Below are 19727 nucleotides of genomic sequence, written 5' to 3'. Positions count from 1 at the left end.
GATGTCATCTCCTTTGGAAATCATAGAATCTTGTGATTACAATATGGACCTGGGAATGTCCTGGAGACTCAGAGGTCAAGTTCATTTCAAATATCTATGGAAGTTTTCCCATCATTGTTGATGATCTCATGGCTGAAAAGTTTGAATTTTGCTAAGAGCTATGAACATGGAATAGCTTTAATTAAAGAAAAAGATACTCAATAATTGTTGGCTTGACATTTATAAGACAATAATTTGGGTAAAATCATATTCCATGAGAGAAATGGAATGTCTTCTTATGTATTACCAGAATCTGAGAGTAAAATTAGTTTAATTTTAAATAAATCTTCACAAAGTTCTAATAAACATACCGGGCAGCTTCTGAGTATCTCTCCAGACATCTAAACACAGCTGCTTGACGAAGATGATTTCGGAAATAGGCTGGGTTCAGAACAATGCTCCTGTAAAAGGATAAAAGAAATACAAATGTCATTATATTCCTAAAAGACAATTACCAGAAGTGTACAGGAATGTAATAACATGTATTCAATTTTCTATATCATTTTAAAAGATACTAATGAATGAGGTCCTTTCCGTGATTGGTCAGTGAAGACAAACAAGCAAGTTTTATTGGAAAACGAATTAAGGTTGCATCATAAAAGCAGCTTTGTGGCACTAAATTTCTTTTTATAGGTCTGGTAATGATAAAATATTCAAATCTAACTTACATTGTCTATAAAACATGGAGCTATTTGATTTATGCTAATTCACCAGGCAACAATCATAAGTTATTTATAGTATGTCTTCATTTCAATTTTTAAATTATTTGATTAAAAATCGTTTCCATACTAGTGTACATAGTGCATTGTGCATGGCCCAGTCCTCTCCCTCTCTCCTCCCTGCCTCCATCAGTCCTCTTTTCTTCCCCTGGACAATCTCCTTCTGTTTTCATATCATACAGTGATATGGCTACTTTTAATGAAAGAAGAGGACATGTAAACTGTAGAATTTTGGATAAAGGGAACTGTAGCTGGGGTGACAGGTCATTCGAGCATGATAATGAGGCTCTGTGGATGTGGCTCCATGGACAGAGCTCTGCACCACAGGTAAGGAGCCTAGTCTTGACTTCCCTTGGGTGGGGTCTTCCCCACTCCAGTCTTCTTTTACTCTTCTCTGCACTATGAGGCTTGACTTGCAGATGAAGTGATGGATCTGTCTTGAGACTTCTGCCTCTGCCACTTTCTCTTAAAGCTCTGGTGTCTCAGTACAAATTCAGATGAGAAGGTCACTCCTCTGTGGTCTCTTTTCCCTCAGAGATAAACTGGCAGACATTCCCTCCTTTGCTTTCTTGTGAGCTGTTAAGGCGAGGCACTGTTCAAGATATTTGACATAATGAGGAAATTAGACAGATGCAGTTCATACATCACCATCAGATGGGAATAGGAAGACAGCCATTAGTGGAGGTTTGAAATGCACCTTCTACACTTATTGATGTGGGAATTCAAATGTTGCAGAACCAACGGAGGATTACTAAGTAACACTTTGTAAGTCTGCCTACAGGCTGATGAGAAAACTTGAAATTCATTCATTATTGAAGTAAACCGTTCACTTTTGTTTGAGAGTTTCCCAGAACCGTTTGAGAATCAGATACAATCTGTAAATTAAAAAAAACATGCACACAAACATAGCTGACCAACATTAGGTAATTCATGAGACACATTCAGGGATACTCATGAGCTTGAGATTGAAAAACATAGAGATCGAAATAATTCCATTTCCAGAAACGTTGCTTATGGAAGGGAAAACGTGGAAATTGGCCTCCTCTATCAGGCCCATGAAGATTCATGAAGTTATTTGATGAGGTGGTTGGGCCCATGCCACTTTAAACACAAACAGAAATGAAATAGGTTAAGAAAACACAACCAGGTGAGGAGCTGTTTCAAGTGGGTTTCTACCTTTAGTCACAGCTGCTCCTATGTCAGCTTTTCAGTCCGAGGGGGTCTCAGTTAACAAAGTTGGGTTGTGCTCTGAGTATTGATTTATGAAAATGATTATTTATTCTCTAGAGACTATAAATTACTTGCTTTAGTGAGTTCTCACTAAAATGTTGGAAATATAAAAGCTTATAAGGTTCATTTGATACCAAGGCAAAACTACTAATAAATGTATAGCATGAATATTGTTATTTGTTCAGAAATAATATATTTATAAAACAGGTTTACATATTTTGTTCCTGTGGAAAAAATCTTATAAAAGCAAGTCAGAGTCTTTTATGTATAGAATCATATGGGGATAATCAACTGCTTTCTAATTGGAGTTAAGGTTCATGTCACAAGATGGAGCACATACCTGACACTATTATCAGGGCCAAAAACTGTGGCTAGACAGGTCACAGACCACACGGGAGAACCCACTACTATTATTCTACTAAGTGGACATGGCATTAAACTGACTCCTAATAACCTATTGCTATACCCATAGATTAGTACATCTCTCAACTCTCACCAGAGAAGCATCTTCTTGTAATAGATGACGATTAACACAGAGACTCACATTGGTCAATATGCAGAGAATAAGAGATTGAAGAGTGTTAAGCTCTAAATAGGACACCTAGAGTATACCCTCTCTTCCACGGCTCAGGGATCATTGTGGAAGAGGGGATAGAAAGATTGTAGGAGCCAGAGGTGTTGGATGAATCCTAGGAAAAAGTATTGTCTGGATACAACAGGACAGTTACATGTTTGACTCCACAATGCTTGTGACAGCTTGTACAAGACCTGTACAAACTCAAACCAGACAAAATCCTAGCAGGGAGGACAAGGTAGGCAAGAGGACCCAGCCCTAGCTGAGGAACTACTGGCTTTGAAAGTTTCTGGGAGATGGAGAGTCAGTTTTCTTCAAGGGTGTGATGCCTTGTAGGTTGACCAGGCTCCAGGGAATGGACCCATACCCAAGCGTATTTGGGGAACACAAATTAGACTCAACAGGCCTTAAATAATAGAGTATATGAAGTGTGGGGGTGTATTTGAAAGGATATGGAGGAGGGAGGTCTGAGTATGCTAAAATATACTGTTTGAAATTCTCAAAGGATCAATTATATATATATCAATTATATATGTGTTATATATAAAAAACCAGGGCTGGAGAGATTGCTCAGTGGTTAAGAGCACTTGATGTTCTTCCAGAGGGTCTGCGTTTGGTTCACAGCATCTGCATGGTGACTCACAACCATCTATACCTCTAGTTATGGGGTATCCAATACCCTCTTCTGGTCTCTGCAGGAAACAGGTGCACATGCAAACAGGCAGACAAGACACCTATCCACAATATTTTTTAAAGCAAGCTAGAGTAGTTAAGAGCAGAATTCTGTCTCAGGCCTGTGTTTTCTGAATCTGACCAGAATCTTTTCTTGCATATCCTAGCTAAACCATTCTTTCAATTGTGCCTATGTAGCAAGCATCTTCAGATATGATGGGGCAGAGTTTTAAAGAGTGCATGCTACTGCCCATGGTGGGGTTTTCTGTCCCTGATAAACTGTTTTCTAAGAGTCATGCTCTGCCAGACAAGTTCTTTCGATAAAAATAGATTAGGTTGAAGGATGGAGGGCTGTGAGCCAGAGCAGTGATGAAGGAAAGTTTAATGAAAAGGGGGGGAGGATGTACAGGATGCATTAAAGTGGCTTTCAATTGTAGAGAGAGGAGTGAAGAGAGACACTATGGGAAATTTTTTTTATTTATTATTTTTATTTTATATGTGTGAATGTATTGCCTGCATATATGTAAGTACGTCTGTGATCTGTGCTGTGCAATGCCTATGGAGGTCAGAAGAGGGCGTCGGAGCCCCTGGAACTGGAGTTATAGATAGTTGTTAGTCGCCATGTGGCTTCTGGGAATTGATGCTGGGTCACTGAGCCATCTCTCCAGCCCTTGGAAATATTTTTATTATAATTAAAAAAGATAAAGCTTTAAAAATTACTTGTCATTATGAACCTTCTATGCCTCTGAAGAAATGCTAGTGTCAGACTTGGCTGTACTACCAGACTAACCATAACATTACCCTCCCTGAACCATCCATGTGAGTCCCTACTTGAAAGAGGGACCCCTAAAAATCAAGACCCACTCTCTACCATGAAGGTGGAATCATAAAGGGAAAATTATAAATGTTGGAAAAGATGTTATGTCTGGTCACCCCACTATTTTTTTACTCTCTTGTAATTATTGCATCATTCGCTGTGAGCCTGTAACTTGCTCCTGTTAGATATTTGGCAGGCAAATGCTGGTGGTGGTTGGAAAGACTTAGTTTTCACACTTTTATTAATTTATTGGTGTTTTCTAAAATGACATATCCTTTTGAAGATCTATTTTCGTTTGTGTGTAACTCGTAGTTGGAATGAAGATTTGCTCCTTAAGAAGTTTCCTTGTCATTTTATACCATTTACAGAGGCAGGAGGCTATGATCAAATGGACCATCTCACCAGTGCTGCAGTGAGGAGACTGTAATTGTAATCAGAAAGGCCTCTGTACTGATTAGTCTGATTTTTATCACAGAGGAAATAACTCTGATTTAACTATGCTGATAGGGCTTCTGGTAAAAAGGAAGAACCATGTTAGAGGGAGTCACAGAGAGTCACTGAATTTGTGTTGGAAGGATGGAGGTAGTGTGAGCCACAGGCTCTGATTGCTCACTGGGTTGATCAGGTCTGTTCTGAGGAGATGGGATCGTGTAAAATCATAAATTTTGTAAGTGATAAAGCTTATTTTAAAAATCAATTTCTGACCTGTGCTTTTTATGATTTATTATGATTTCTGTTTGTGGATGCCTTGATATTTATTTCTGTACTAAAATTCACATACTTTGATGTGTGTGATTTATTTTATAAAGTTTTGAGTTTGTGAAACAGTGATGTCAGGATGAAGATCTACTTCAGAATTGCCCTCGGCTTCCCAATTAATTTGTCTACTAGTTAATCCTTGTCTTTGTGGTGGGCTTTGCTACCTTTGCCATATGCTGAGTTCACTGACACACCTGCGTCCGTGGTTGGACATTATAGTTCCATATCTTTGTCTTTTTCTGTGATGGAAGCTGTCATAATTATTGCTAGTTTAGAATATGTTTCAGTTTCAGAAAGGGAAAGAACTAGTGTCTTCTTTGTGACGAGATTTGCTAGCTACTATGACATATCTATTTCCTTTTTTAAAAAGTTTTCAAAGTTTTATTTATTTATTTATATTTGTATGCAGGAGTATTTTGCCTGCGTGTACGTAAGTGCACCTATGATGGGAAATGCCTATGGAGGACAGAAGAGGACATCGGATCCCTTGGAACTGGAGTTTCAGATGGTTGTTAGCTGCCATGTGGGTACTGGGAACTAAACATGGGTCCCCTGCTACAGCAGTCAGTGCTCTTAACTGCTGAGCCATCTCTCCAGCCCCAATATACTTATTTCTTGATGAAATTTATAATCTTTATTTCTTTAAGTTTTAGGCATGGTGAGGAAGAAAAATTACATGTCCAAGGCTATCCTGGGCTACCTAGTAAGACCCAGGCTCAAAAAACATTTAAACAAACAAAATAAAAGCAAACCCCTAAACAAAGTAAACAACAACACAACATTATTTGAAGATTTTCGTTAATCTTAAACTAAACATGCTAGTTTTTTATATATATATATATTCTCATATCCACAATTGTGGTATTTTTCTTTTCTAAATATTTTTATTTCTCAGTAACATTTTAACTCTTCATTAAAAAATAGTTTCACTAATTTCTTGTTAATTCTTATATGTCCACATATATCCATTAATTCTTATATGTACATATGTGTATCTATCTACATATATACCTTTCTGTTCAAAGGATGATCAACAGCATCACGTAGATGCTCATTAGAAAGGTAAGAGGCCTAGGGCTGGAGACGGCTCAGTGGTTAGGAGCTCTGGCTGCTCTTTCAGAGGACCCAGTTTCAGTTCCCAGCACCCACATGGTGGCTAACAACCATCCATAACTCCATTTCCAGGGGATCTGACAACCTCTTCTGACCTTCGCGAGCATTGCATGATACAAGTGCACTTAGACACATGCAGGCAATACACTTGTACATGTAAAAATAATGAAATATTAAAAAAGAAATGTAGGAGTCTTGATTACTGCCTCTGACATGCTGACCTACTGAACCTGCATTTTAAAAAGTGACCTGTATTCAGAATAAAATTTGAGAGACACTACATACATGCACGTAAGAGTGGGGTTTATTTTCCCTAGGCTCTTATTGTTTATTCTTATTTTGTATTCTTATAACTTAATATCAAATAATTTAGTTTTGTTCACGTCATTTTCAAATATTAATATTGTTAGTGCTGCTCAAAAAATAGGCCTCTATTTTTCTTCCCTTACTGCATAGGCTAAATTCTTTTTACAAGAGAATTTGGCTAATTGTGAAGACGTAGGGATGCCTCAGTACTTCAGGGATATTAATCATCATATAACCTTGAGGAAAAAATAGAAACAAGTTATATGTTATTTTTATAAAACATTATATTAAAGTTGAGTTGTCAGGGGGTTAAATTTTGGGAATCTTCTCAAGCAAACTTATTTTAGATATAGTTATTAATTCTGCTGTTTGGGTCTTCAACTTTTTCCTTTTTGTCTTTTGTAAAATCACCCCCTGGTATCCAGCAAACATTGGTTGTAGGACCCCGGTGGATTCTAAAATCTGTGAAGCCCACAGAGGAGTCTGTGTTCCCTCACATGATGCTGTAGTGTTTGCATGTAGTGTATGCACATCTTCCTGTATACTTTACATTATGCCCAGAGTACCATAATATACAATCCAGTGTGAAATGCTATGTAAGCAGTTGTTACTGCATTGCTTAGAGAACACTGGCAGAAGAAAAAGCCAGTATGTGTTCAGGACAGATATATTTTTCTTCCAGAATATTGTCTATGTGTAGGTGGTTAAATTGGCAGATGTGGATCAATAGACAGAAGGAGCTAACTGTATAAATCAATCAAGGTTTGTCATCTCCCCAACTCTGCATTGCTGAACCTTTAACTTTTAGTTTCCTTCTCTAGCATGTTTCATTAGTGGGATAGTTTAATATATACTATTTTTTTTATCACGTCACCTATGCTAAGCTCTCTACCCCAGGCTAGCTCCAGAAGACATCCTTTTTTGGTACATCTTCTTTCACAGTACTAATGATTTTGAGAGTTGTCCACAGTTTGTTTTGAAGAATGTTTGCAGTTTTTTCCTCTTATTACTCTTTCAAAATGATCTGTGCATCCCACAATCTCTTTATTCATTTAACAACAGGGAAATTTCTGTATTAATAAGATGGTTGTAAATATTCATGTCTTTAAGTTTTGTTTGTCTCAGGAAAACATCTGGAATGGAATGATGGGCTCTGCTGTAAGCACATGCTCAACTTTGTAAGACATCGCTAAGTCTCTTTCCAAAGTGATTATATTCATCCTCATCAGCAGTGAGTGACACCAACAGCCTGCATCCTCAACAGATACAGTTGTCACACACAGACACACAGACACATAGACACACACACAGGCACATAGACACACACACACAGACACACAGACACAGACACACAGACACACACAGATACACACAGACACACACAGACACACACACACACACACACACACCCCTCTATGCACTATTTGACTTGAGTTTATGTTTGTATCTTAGCATTTTACAAGCTTTTATGTATTTTATTTTCCAGTTCTGGAAATTGAATGTAGGCCTTGTACATGTGAGGCCGGCACTCTGCCACATCTTCAAACCCGAGTTGTTTATGGTTAAAGCAAAAGTAATTAACATTTACCTGGGCTTGTGGATCTAAGGGATTTATTTTTCTCAACTTTATTCATTTTTTTCTTAAAATTGTTTGGGATTTTGAAATTGTTTGCTCTTCTGTCTTTTCTAAAAATCAATATGTTAATCACTAACATTTTCTACTGAGATTTTAAAATCTTCACATAAATTTAGGCAGTACCAATATCCTCTCATTGAGTCAAGTGACCAGAAAATATATCCCTTCATAATTTAGGCTTAATTCTTCTCATCGATGTTTTATGATTTGTAGCATGAAAATCTTACATGTATCCACTAGGTCTGCTCCAGAGAACTTAGTATTTCTGTTTCTCTGTGATGGGCAATGATCTTTAAGTTTCCATTCTTCAATGTTACTGTTAACTTATGGAAACATAACTAATTTCTTTGTACACTGATCTTGTATTCTGATACATATTTTTATGGTCATTTACTTCCAAAAGCTTTTTCAAAGATGCTGTAGGGTATTTTTAAAGACACAGATGGCTGTATCTTCTGTAGAAATGCTTCTTTCTTTCCGATCTACGACTTCCATGTCTCCTCCTTGTTACTCTATGTGGGACAGTTAAATACCGTCCGTTCCTTGTGCTATTGCTTTCCTTTCATGGTCTTAGAATTCCCCACGCTTCTTCCTGGACTTGGTGGTGCTCTCCTTAATTCTGGAAAATTCTTGCCTGACATCCTTGTCTTACTCCCCTCCCTCTTTTTGGACTGTTTCTTCATACCATCGTGACTATTTGCTGTGAGACTACTTCATGCTGTAGAGTATTTTCTGTTCTTTGTTGTCTCAGGTCCCTTGATTTTGTTCCTGAGCAAAGAGAGGGCAGAGAGTTTAAATGTTCCCCTTCCTTCAGTGGCAATGGAGGATGGTTTCCTTTCTCTAGGGATGAACTGGCTTTGCACCTCCTCTCCATCTGAAGCTCTTTCCTGGCTCTGTGAATGAGGACATTTGCTCTCATGACTCAGGGGTGAATGGCTTCAGCTTAAAAAAAATGTGCAATGCCACAGAGGTCAGAAGAGGGCTTCGGATTCCCCTGGAACTGGAGTTAAGGACAGTTCGTAGCCACCATGTGGGGGCTGGGAATCAGACTCTTAACCGCTGAGCCATCTCTCCAGCCCCTGAGATTAGGGAGCAGGAGAGCAATACCTTAGTTAGCCAAGGATGTCTGAATCTGGTTCTCTTCACCCTGCTTGGTCATTCGCAAAGTAATGATTGATTCATCCTATTGAGACCAATTTTATTTTACTCTCCCAATAAAGCACTTACATTTTAAGCAGGAAATAGATCTAGAGAATGCCAGGAACATGAACTACTTTAATCTAGGCAGAGGATGGTATCCTGGTGGAAAAGATGGTAACATTAATAATGCTGGGTAGTCGCATCATTCAGTAGATTATAACCAGTTGAATAATGCCCTAATATCATCAAAGTATGGTCCAGATTATCATGAACGAAAGCATTTAATGGCCTGCCTTAGCCCTTTGTGTGCTCATTTCCATTAACGACTAAGGTTAAGAAATTGAAGGGACGTCTATAAAATTTTCAGACGGCATGAATATCACACAACTAGGAATTAGTATCACTGATGACAGAAGCAAAATTCCTAACCATCAAGACTGTCTCAGAAACAGGAAGCTTGTGTTACGGATTTAATGAATCACTTTTACAAATAGAATCATAGCTTGAGTTTGTTCATGCCCAAGTCTGGATATTTTAACTAACCGCAATCTAAATGTGATGTGACAATACAAACACAGAAAATTTTATACAAAGCCTTATGTTTTCAGTAGAAGGTATTTTTCCCCCCTATGGCAACTGTTATTTTCACTGGGACATATAGTCTCTTGAATTTTTCTAGTTCTGAGAATGTGTAAAAATCATTACCATATTGGAGCATGTCTAGAATGTCTAATTGGTTTGAAAAACAAGGTCTGTGTAGAATAAATCAATATGTTTAAATAACAAAATATATTAGTCAGAGACTCAGCAAGTATTTTCAAACACAAGGCCTTCCATGTGGAAAACAGAATTATTATTCTATGTAATGCCGGATGAGACAAGGCAAAAACCAGTGTCAGGGAATTACAAATAGTTCAGTTCAGCATAAGATTGGACTTAATAACCAATGATACAACAGGTTTTTGACAAGATTTTCCTTTTATTGAAACATTTAAGTGATATTTAGAACGCCATCTGTCAGGACATGCACAAGAAATTCTTCTCCGAGTGGGAGATTAGGCAAAATGACTTTCAAGTATCTTCACAAAAATTCATTATAATACATTATTTAGCACTGTGAAGGGTCTCAGAGTTTTCCTTCCTTGTGAGCTTACCGAGTTACCCTGAAGCAGTTTCCTAGATGCTAATGGAAGGCATGTGCCTCAGCATCAGAGACAATGAATGGTTAAGTACTTACAGTGGCTTTACATTTCATGGGTCCTGTGGATCATGTTCTTCGATGGCAGTGCCAAGCGTCACCCTCACATGCAGCAGGTGGCACAGCAGGGGATAAATCGAGACTAGTGAAAACAGCTCTTCTGTAGAGTGAAGTATGGCTCCCCGACCCCAGCCCTTTTGAGAGAAAGTCTTCTGACTCATCCTTCCAAGTGCTACCTTGTGCCACCTTGCTCGGCTGCTGCAAAGGGAAACACCTTTTTCATGTTCTAAGGCTGTAAACTAACCTGCCTTTCTTCCAAGGGCATTTGCCATATGGCCATCTTTGGAAAGACAGTCAGGAGCAAAGGCCAGTCAATGCACTGACAAAAGATGAAACATGTGATGCATGTTCAGTCATCACCTCAGACGTGTAAGCACTGTTGTAGTCAAACCATTAATAAAAAAAGGTACGTAGCAAGGAAAGACATACGGTCTAGAGAGAGGACTCCTAATATTGAAGAGAGAGTGTTATGTCAAAATTCCCCTTTAGAACACGGCTAAGGTTAACTCAAAGTAAAAAGAGCCCACAGGACACAAATGAAACAACCCATAAATCGATTGAATGGTATTAGTATTAAAGAATTTTGAGCAACAAAAGGCACCATCGGAAGGTTGATAAGGGCAGCTGCAGAATAGGAGAAAATATGTGCGAGGCGGAAATCGATGAGGTATGTGGTTTGACATCTTTACAAGTCATAGGCTGCATTACGGGATGACGAGGTCTAGAGATGGGTTGGACAACCATGTGAACACACTTAGCAGGATTGAATTGTACACTGAACATTGGATGAGAGAACAAATTTTTTGTTCATGTATTTACCATAGTTAACCATATAGAAACTTACAGTATTATTTGATTTACTTATTTTTTATGTATACGAGTGTATTGTCTGCATGTATGTAAGTGTACCCATGTCATGCAGTGCCTGTGGAAGACAGAAGAGGGCATTGGGTCCCCTGGAACTGGAGTTACAGATGGTTGTTATCTGCCATGTGGGTGCTGGGATTTGAACCTGGGTCTTTGCTTGTAACCACTGAGCCATCTTGCCACCCCCCTCCATATAGAGATTCTTATGACTATAATGATAGTAACCAACTTCACTAAAAAATGAGCAAAGGACTTTAATGGGTGTTTTTCTAGAGACTATGTGCAAATGACTGCGAAGCGTATAAAAAATGTTTAGCATTAGGAAAATTCAAATAGGAAAATTCAAATTAAAATCAAAATCACAATGGGATAGTCTCACATACAAAATATTGTTTAAAAAACCAGAAAACAACAAATGTTAGCAAGATGTGGAGAAACTGGAACTTGTGTGCACTGTTTGTGAAAAGTATGACAAGAGTCTCACCTCTCAAGGATTATGCACCATATCATAAATATTGGGGGACACATTCAGACCATAGCACATAAGGAACTCAGATGGTCAAATCCAGAGAGTTTGAAAGTAGAGTGTGGGTTGCTGGGGGCAAAAGCGGGAGGGGTTGAAGTGCTTAGGGTAAACAGACTTTTAGTTTAAACATAGCTCATTCTGAAGATGGAGTGCACAGCAACGTGAGTACACTGAGGAGTGCTGAACAGTACATTTAAACATTTAAATTTAAGATCTTAAATTTTGTGTCACATGTATCTTGCCATAGCTGTACATATAACATACACACAATAATGGACCAGGAAAACAAGATTTAGGTTAGACAAAAGATGAAGCTGAATGAGGTTAGTGTGTGGTAGATGTCCACGAGGTGATAAAAGTGTGGATGAGATGGACAGAGCTTTCCTCTGGGTTTTCAGGTAGCTAATGGAAAGAACACAAACTCTTTTTAAGGAACTGTTTGCTAAGTTCCAACATTTCTTAGTATAATCAGAAAAATCAGTTTATTCAAATATGCTTATAGGATAGAAATCTGTTTTTTTCTGTAATAAACTTATAGGAAAATCAACAAGTGTGTCCCTTATTGTTTCTTTTTTGTGACTCGTTCAACACAGACTATTGGTGTCAGCGGAAGTGATGGAATGGAAGGGAATTTGTGTGACAGTGTTGTCACTGCTCTGTGTACGTAATAGTAATGTGTTTAACGTGGTTACTTGGTTTACGATGGTAAAACACTGACAATTAGAAGTAAAAGCAAAAATCAAATATGACAGTCCTCCATTTACTGATAAGAATTAAGAAGTCTAGGCACTCTGTTTAAATATCTCCCATGGGTGCTCCAGACAGAAAAATGGCACCACCCAATTTAACTTTCATGGCAGAAGTGAGTTATTTTATAAAGTATCAGAGCATGAAATTAGAACTGCAGGCTGCAGTAGATTGCTGTAAAATAAAGCACAGTGGCTGGGCATGTTCTGCAGAAGCAGGAACATGTAACCTAACATCCAGGGGAAAACAATCGCAAGTGGCTGGTCCTCAGTGGTTCCCTGGGTCTCGGAGTAAAGCACAGCATGTGAGAAAATGAGTTCCGGAGAAGAAGAAACTTGAACATCATCTCTTATGATTTATGCCTAAAATTTCAATTAACTATGCAACTAATTACATGTGGAAGATTTTAAACCATACTAGTATCTCAAATGAGCAAGTTTATTTCTTGATATTATCAAGAATCTATGAGATAATTATATATACTGTTTCAACATGACACATATACAGTAATAATGGCAATATTGCATTCCCCTCCCCTCTTTCACATAGAGCCTCACTATGCAGCCCAGACTGTCCTCACATTCTTGACCCTCCTACCTCAGCCTGCCAAGTGCCAGGATAGGGCTAGGAATTAGCATAGAGCCAAGAACGACCAGGACTTTCATGTAAGTGTATTTTACTCTAGACTCTGACTATATGATTAGCTTGCTTGGAAGAGTAGAATGACTAAGGGGAAGTTTAATAATGGTTGTTCAAGACCAAGAAATAGGAACCTGGAGGAGGTTGCCTAAGCTTCAGGTCTTCCATGTGTGTTATCTCAATGAGACGCTTGGGTGAACAAAGCATCAGGTAGCCCTAAGAGGCAGAGGTGCTCCGGAGGGTCTTGAGCTGTAACTATATGACTTCTTGATCACTGGAGAGTACTGCTTTTTCCTCTACATTTCTCTGAGTAGTTCACTTTGCTACTTATTCTTTGTTCACTGGAAACTTCTCCATGACAGGAAGAGACGCTCTTGTTACGATCTTCATGCGGGGGCACATCATGAAGGTCTGATACACAATGGACACTTGATGAGCATTTATGGAATGGAAATGCTAATTAGGTGGCTGAAAAGTACTGTTCTTTGGGAGCTACCCGAGTCCCATCTAAATTCTCCAAGACTCTCCAATGAGAGCTCCATCTGTTGTTTTCAGAGTTATCAGGGTCAGAGCTTGGGCTCTGGAAGCCCCGACGACCTAGGCTTAGCTACCCTTCCTCAACAGATCCATTAAGTAGGCAGGTACTATTGAAAAGCAGAAGAGGACTTATTCAACGTGGTCATACTGGGAAGAAAAGCAAAGAGGTCCAAGCATCCCCCCGCCCCACCCAATCCAATTTTCTGGGTTCTGACATGGAAGCTTATATTTAAACAGAGGGCGAGCAGTATGTAAAACTGAGCACTCCTGGTCAAGCTGTGATCCTGCCCATCAGATCATCTCTGCTCCTTTCGCTTCTATGAGACAGTCTGTATGAAATCTCTTTGCAGCACCAAGGCCCCAGCCTTCCCCTTCCTTAGCAAGAGATTCTTAAAGAAATCCCAGTTTGGGGGGTTGTTTCAATAGTTTGATAGACAAAGAGAGGGGTGTAAGTACCTCCTTAGAGTATCTCTGTTCTCGTTGGGATTTCACACTGTTGTAACCAAGCTGTGCAAGGGCAACTCTTCACACCTTTGTCCTTTTCTCCTATATTCCAGCTGAATGTCAAGTTTACGTAATCTCATGATCTTTACCTTTATGCAGATGTGACCAGAGGCAAAAGACACCTAATGTAATTAACAGAATGTAGGAGTAAAGATAAAGCAGAGTCTTAAAAAAAAACCCTTTAAAGTTCTTTTTCACAATCTGGAAAACCAGAAAGGAGCCTACACGTTTGTAGGCTATAATTGTTTCTTCTCATTCTTCTCTCCATCTGTCAAATGTCTGGAGAGAATAAACAGGAAATGGATTCCCATTTGTTTTTCATCTACATTGTAATCCAAAGACTGTCCAGTAAAGGCCTTTTGTAAATCACCTGGTCAGCTCTGCCAACGGAATAGTCTTTAAGTAATACAGTATATCAACCTATCTTTTGACATTTTCATTTTTTGTTCTTGACATTTTCCCTTAAAAGTAATATAGTGTTAGCCCTATTATCTTTACTTCAGGGTCTGTGATACAAATAACAACTATCAACTTTCTTGTAGAAAAGCTATCAAGATTCAAGAACCAAAGATGTAGATGCAAGGTCCTATTCATCTGTCGGTGTAATTGCAAGGGGGAGGAGGGTGGAGTTGTGGTGGTGGTGGTTCAAGAACAGCGTGTCAGATTTCTCAGGCTTGTTCTATTCTCTGTGTTACTTGGGTGGGATGTAGTTTAGAATGATTACTTTGAAAAGTACAATTAATAAATTCCCCTCTGTTCTAACCTGCAAGAAATGACTTGTGATTCATTCACCAACAATTATTGGGTGTAAACCATGTTCCAGACACTGCACAGGTTCTGAAGAAAAGAGCCAGAAGGGTAAATACATACTTCAAAGGATATTTTGAGTAGCCTTATTGTATGGGAATACTGAACGTCTGCTTGCTTTCTGTCGCTTTTTTATGCTGCCTTCAAATAGCAAATTATGTAAGGATCTTTTAAATGGACTGAAATAAGTGATACTGTACTCTGCTCTATAATTTTACTGGAAAATATAGGATATTTACTTCTTTTAGAATCTGATAATTAGGGAGATTTTTAAAATTTTAGAATCTGAGAACTTAGAAGATTTTTGATAGAGAAAATGAAATAGTTTTTATATTAGCAGGTATCAAAATTGGTCCTATTAGCATCCTGAGTTCTTAGGTTTGTGGGTCAGTAAACTACATACAGTACACATAGTAATGAACTACATGTAATTCATAGAGCAATATTTTACCTACTATAAAGACTTTTGCAGCATTTCTACAAAAGAAATGTATGTAATTCCAATGCTCTGTGAATCACTAGGACTCTTCATGATTATCAGTACTTTCCCTCCTTATTTACTGGAATTAATGGGTTTGTACCACAATGGACATTGTATTTATGTATACAATGTCAACTCAGATAAGCCTCTAGATTATGTGTTATAGCCTGCAAGTTTTAAGTAAAAATTGGATATGGACTTATTTTGAAAGGATTAAACACAGGATTCTGTGAATGCTAGGCCAATATTCTACCACTAAGCCATATTCTCAGATATGAACTTTGGTATATTCAATGGTCTCAATATTGTTTTCAATGTTTAGTTATCAGTCAAGGCACTCTCACCCAGAGTGATTCCAATATCAGAAGTCTACTGAATACTAACATAGTTAAGAATATTAATGACTTCCCTTTGAAATACATATCCTTTCTTTATTGACAGATGACTATATTTCCTGTTTTGACAGCCTATCCTCTTTGGCTCAATGTACTGTCTCAACCTATGGTGATTTGTACTAAATAAAGTGTCACAACATGTTACTTTGGAAAGGATACATTTTCCAGATGTCTTTAGGAATGCTACCATTCCTGTGAATAAAATGACAGTAACATATATTCTGCTATTTTGTTCAAAAATCACATCCACTAACAAGTGACTAGCCCTCACAGGAAGGTATTAACTGAGTTGTAATAGAGAATCTCTCTCTGTCTCTGTCTCTCTCTGTCTCTCTCTCCCTCCCTCCCTCTCTCCCTCCTCCTCTTTCCCTCCCTTTCTCCCTCTACCCCCTCTCTCTCCCCCTCTCTCTAACACAACACACACACACACACACACACACACACACACACAATCAGTAGCAAACAAACTGAACTAGAAACAGCTAAATTGTGAGAAGGACGCAAAGTAATGGAGAAAATGAGAGGTTTGAGAAATAGATTTAATGATGACAGGACAACTTACAAAAGGGGCTGATGTGGAAGGAATTCTTGAGATGCACTTAAAAATATTTTGTATTAGTTCTTTGAGAATTTCATACGATAGATTTTGATCACATTCACCCCTCAACTCTGCCCTTAACTTCTCTGAGCTCTACCCCTCCCCTCCCCCCACCTCCCCAACTTCCTTTTGTTGTTATTAATGTCCCGCCAAGTCCAATTAGTGCTACCCATAGACTCACAGGTGTGGGGTCATCCACTGGAACATGGTCAGCCTACCAGAGGCCACTCCCTTAAAGAAAACTGACTCTGTCCCAGAAGCCTTTAGCTATCAATACCTCCTCAGTTAGTAGGGGTGTGGGCTCATGAGTCTCTTTTCCCCACATGCTAGAATATTGACTAGCTTGATCCTGTGCAGATCTTGTGCAGGCAACCACAGCTGCTACAAATTAATAAGTACAGGAGTCTTGTCAAGTCCAGAAGACACACTGTTTTGGGCCCATCTCATTCTCTCTCACCTCTGGTTCTCTCTTCTCTCTCTCTCTCTCCCTTTTTAGAATTAAATTTTATTTTGAAATTTATTTGTATGTGTATGAGTGTTATGCCTACATGTGTGTAGGTGCACCCGTGTTGTGCAGTGCCTGTGGAGGTCAGAAGAGGGCGTTGGATCTCCTGGAAGTGGAGTTACTGATGGTTGTTAGCTGTCATGTAGGTGCTGGAATGCTAACGTGGGTCTTCTGCAAGAATAGCCAGTGCTCTTAACTGCTGAGCCATCTCTCCAGCCCCCCTCACATCTGGTCTTTCTTCCCCCTCTTCCATGATGTTCCCTGAGCCTTGGGGGTGTGTGATACAGATGCCCCATTTGTGATTAAGCACTCTACTGATACATATTGTCTGTGCTTTGACCAGTTGTGAGTTTCTGTGTTAACCACTGTATGCTGCATAAAGAAATTTCTCTGATGAGGTCCGAGAGCTGCACTAATTTATGTGTAGAGTGATACACATTTACAGGGCAGCTTGATACTATGTCCATTTAGCAAAATAGTAGTAGGTTCATCTGAGGCCTGTGAGCTCCCCAACCCTGGTTTCTTCTCCAGGCATATGTTTCTCTTATGGAGAGGGCCTTAAATCCAATCAGGAAGTGGTTGGTCCCTCAAAAACATTTGGGCTACTTTTGCACACATGGGCATCTCATGCCATGTTGGTCATCATTATAGGGCACAGAGGTTGCAGCTGGGCAAAACTGTTGATGGCTCTCCACTGTCACTCCACCCCCCATCAGCCTACAGAGCTCCTTCTGGAACAATGAAAGCTAGCCAGTAGGGAGGAAGCTTCCTGGTCAGTACCCACTTGATTTCACTGTGTCCTGTGACCAAAATGATATATTTTTAAATGGTCACATTTCAGGAAGAAAAGCGGAAAATTCAGAAGAGATGGTATTGTTCAAAAGTGACTTGGTGGAAGATAGGAAAGTGTGAAGAAACTGCCATGCAAATTTGCTTGATGAAAACAACGTATTAATCACCAGAGGAGGGAGGAGTCGTTAGGGGTTGCTCATTAGTGACAGAACTCTTAGTTTTATGAAAAAATTATGAGCTCTTCAAGGATTACTAAGCAAGCACGCAATGGAAACACTTTCACAGAATACAATCAGTGCAACTGTTCTCCAGAGCAGTGAGGGTTTATCTGAGCCAGGATGACTCCAAGGATGCCATGAATTTAGCAGAGTCGTGCTCAAAGTACGGCCTGCAGAGGGTCCCAGCCATTTCCCCGTGGCTCAGTACATCAAAACCATTTTCATCATAACAATAATGTATTGTTTTCCCATTTCACCTAGTTGACATTTGCACTTGTATTGCACATACTGTAAGCGGTTTTTTTCTTTGCAAGAATCAAAGCAGCAATCACAAACTGCTCCGCAGTCTTTGACTGTATTCTTTACGGTTAGCTGCACCCAGCCCCTGAAAAAAAAATATTTTAAAGATAAGTCTGAGTCCTTGGGTAAACGTGGGAGGTGGGCACCAGACACTTCTGAGTGATAAAATACGATGGATGTTTCAGGAAAAAGCCCCGTTGCGGCTGTTTACACGCGGGCGGGGACTTAGCCAGTCTTCCCGTGGAACATCATGTTTTACTTGGAAGAAGGACTTACAAACCGTGATTATCAGACTTGGAATTTGGCAGACATTTTCTTGAAAGTGAAAAGAAGTGTGCTATCGCTTAAAGGAACACAACTGACAGTATTCACTGCCAAGGAGAAAAGTTTGAGCTTTCAAGCAAAAATTAGAATTTTGGAAGACTTACATCTGTCACTGTGCGTTTGACAGTCTCCCAATGCGCAAAGGTTTTTCTGATGTGATTTATGATATTAAGACGTGATTTTTATTTTATTTTTGAGACAGGGTCTCCCTGTAGCCCCAAATGGCCTGGAATTCACTATAGATCAGGCTGGCCTCGATTTCACAGAGATCTGCCTCCCTCTGCCTCCAGAATGCTAGGATTAAAGGCCCATGCCTAGGCCCAAATATGATTTAAAAAAAATTTTGCAAATGCAAAATGAAATGTGTCAACACTTGGAACTTTGCATAGTATTTTCCAAACGACCGATGTGTAGTAGCACTAACACACACGAGTGGGTAAATAATCGATTCAAAATAAGACATAGAACAATGGCTTTTCATGCTGCAGATGGAACGCAAAGTAAACTGGTAGGTTTAAGAATTCATATGACTGTTAATCTTTAAGAAACTATCACAGTTAAGTCTTGGTATGGTATCAAGAATAATATTCCCAATTATCTGTAAAGGACATTTAAATTAATTTGCTTTTCTAACTGTATATATTTTGCATGAGACTAGATTTTGCTCATATAATTTGACCATATTGTAACAGATTGAATGCAGTCTCAGATACGAGAACCTAGCTTTCTCTTATTATGCCAGACACCATATAGATTTACAAAAAGTGTGTGCCATCGGTCTCATGCATGCTTTTTCTTTCTTTCTTTTTTTTTTTTTAAATAAAAGGCTTTCTCATGAAATGTGTATTTAATATGCACTGGGTTTACTGTCATTTTAAATGGATAAAAATATCTTTAATTTTGAGATTTTTAATTCTATGTGGAACCTATTTATAGAGGTGACCTACATAAGCAAAAACTTTTCGGGATCCTCAATGATATTTCAAGATATGATGGGGTCACAGTTTTGAGGACTACTGTGTAAGCAAATGGCCAAAATTTGGATGAAGGCTCTTATTATAAGAATGAAGATGGGTGCTGGAGAGATGGCTCAGTGGTGGAGAATGTGTATTATGTTTGCAGAGGACCTGAGTGTAGTTCCCAGCACCCAACTTGGGTGAGTTATAACTGCCTGTAGCTCCAGTTCTGGGGGGGGGAAGGATCAGATGCCTCTGGCCTCTGCAT

At 39.0% G+C, this 19727-nt stretch overlaps 1 protein-coding gene across 1 annotated transcript in view; it reads right to left on the bottom strand.

Annotated features, from left to right (window-relative positions):
• Window positions 1–350: 350 nt before the first annotated feature.
• The window catches only part of LOC103745148 (spermatogenesis-associated protein 16-like), a gene marked incomplete at its 3' end in the record, with an annotated part of 90435 nt that continues 71058 nt past the window's right edge, over window positions 351–19727 (bottom strand). Inside the window, exon 3 of the mRNA XM_008847049.1 lies at window positions 351–440. Coding sequence (XP_008845271.1) covers window positions 351–440 — 90 coding nt within the window. The remainder of the gene's footprint in view (window positions 441–19727) is intronic.

The sequence above is a fragment of the Nannospalax galili genome, unplaced genomic scaffold (genome assembly GCF_000622305.1).
Source record: "Nannospalax galili isolate Female #2095 unplaced genomic scaffold, S.galili_v1.0 scaffold863, whole genome shotgun sequence".
Lineage (NCBI taxonomy): Eukaryota > Metazoa > Chordata > Mammalia > Rodentia > Spalacidae > Nannospalax > Nannospalax galili.
This window is presented reverse-complemented; position numbering and strand designations above follow the sequence as displayed.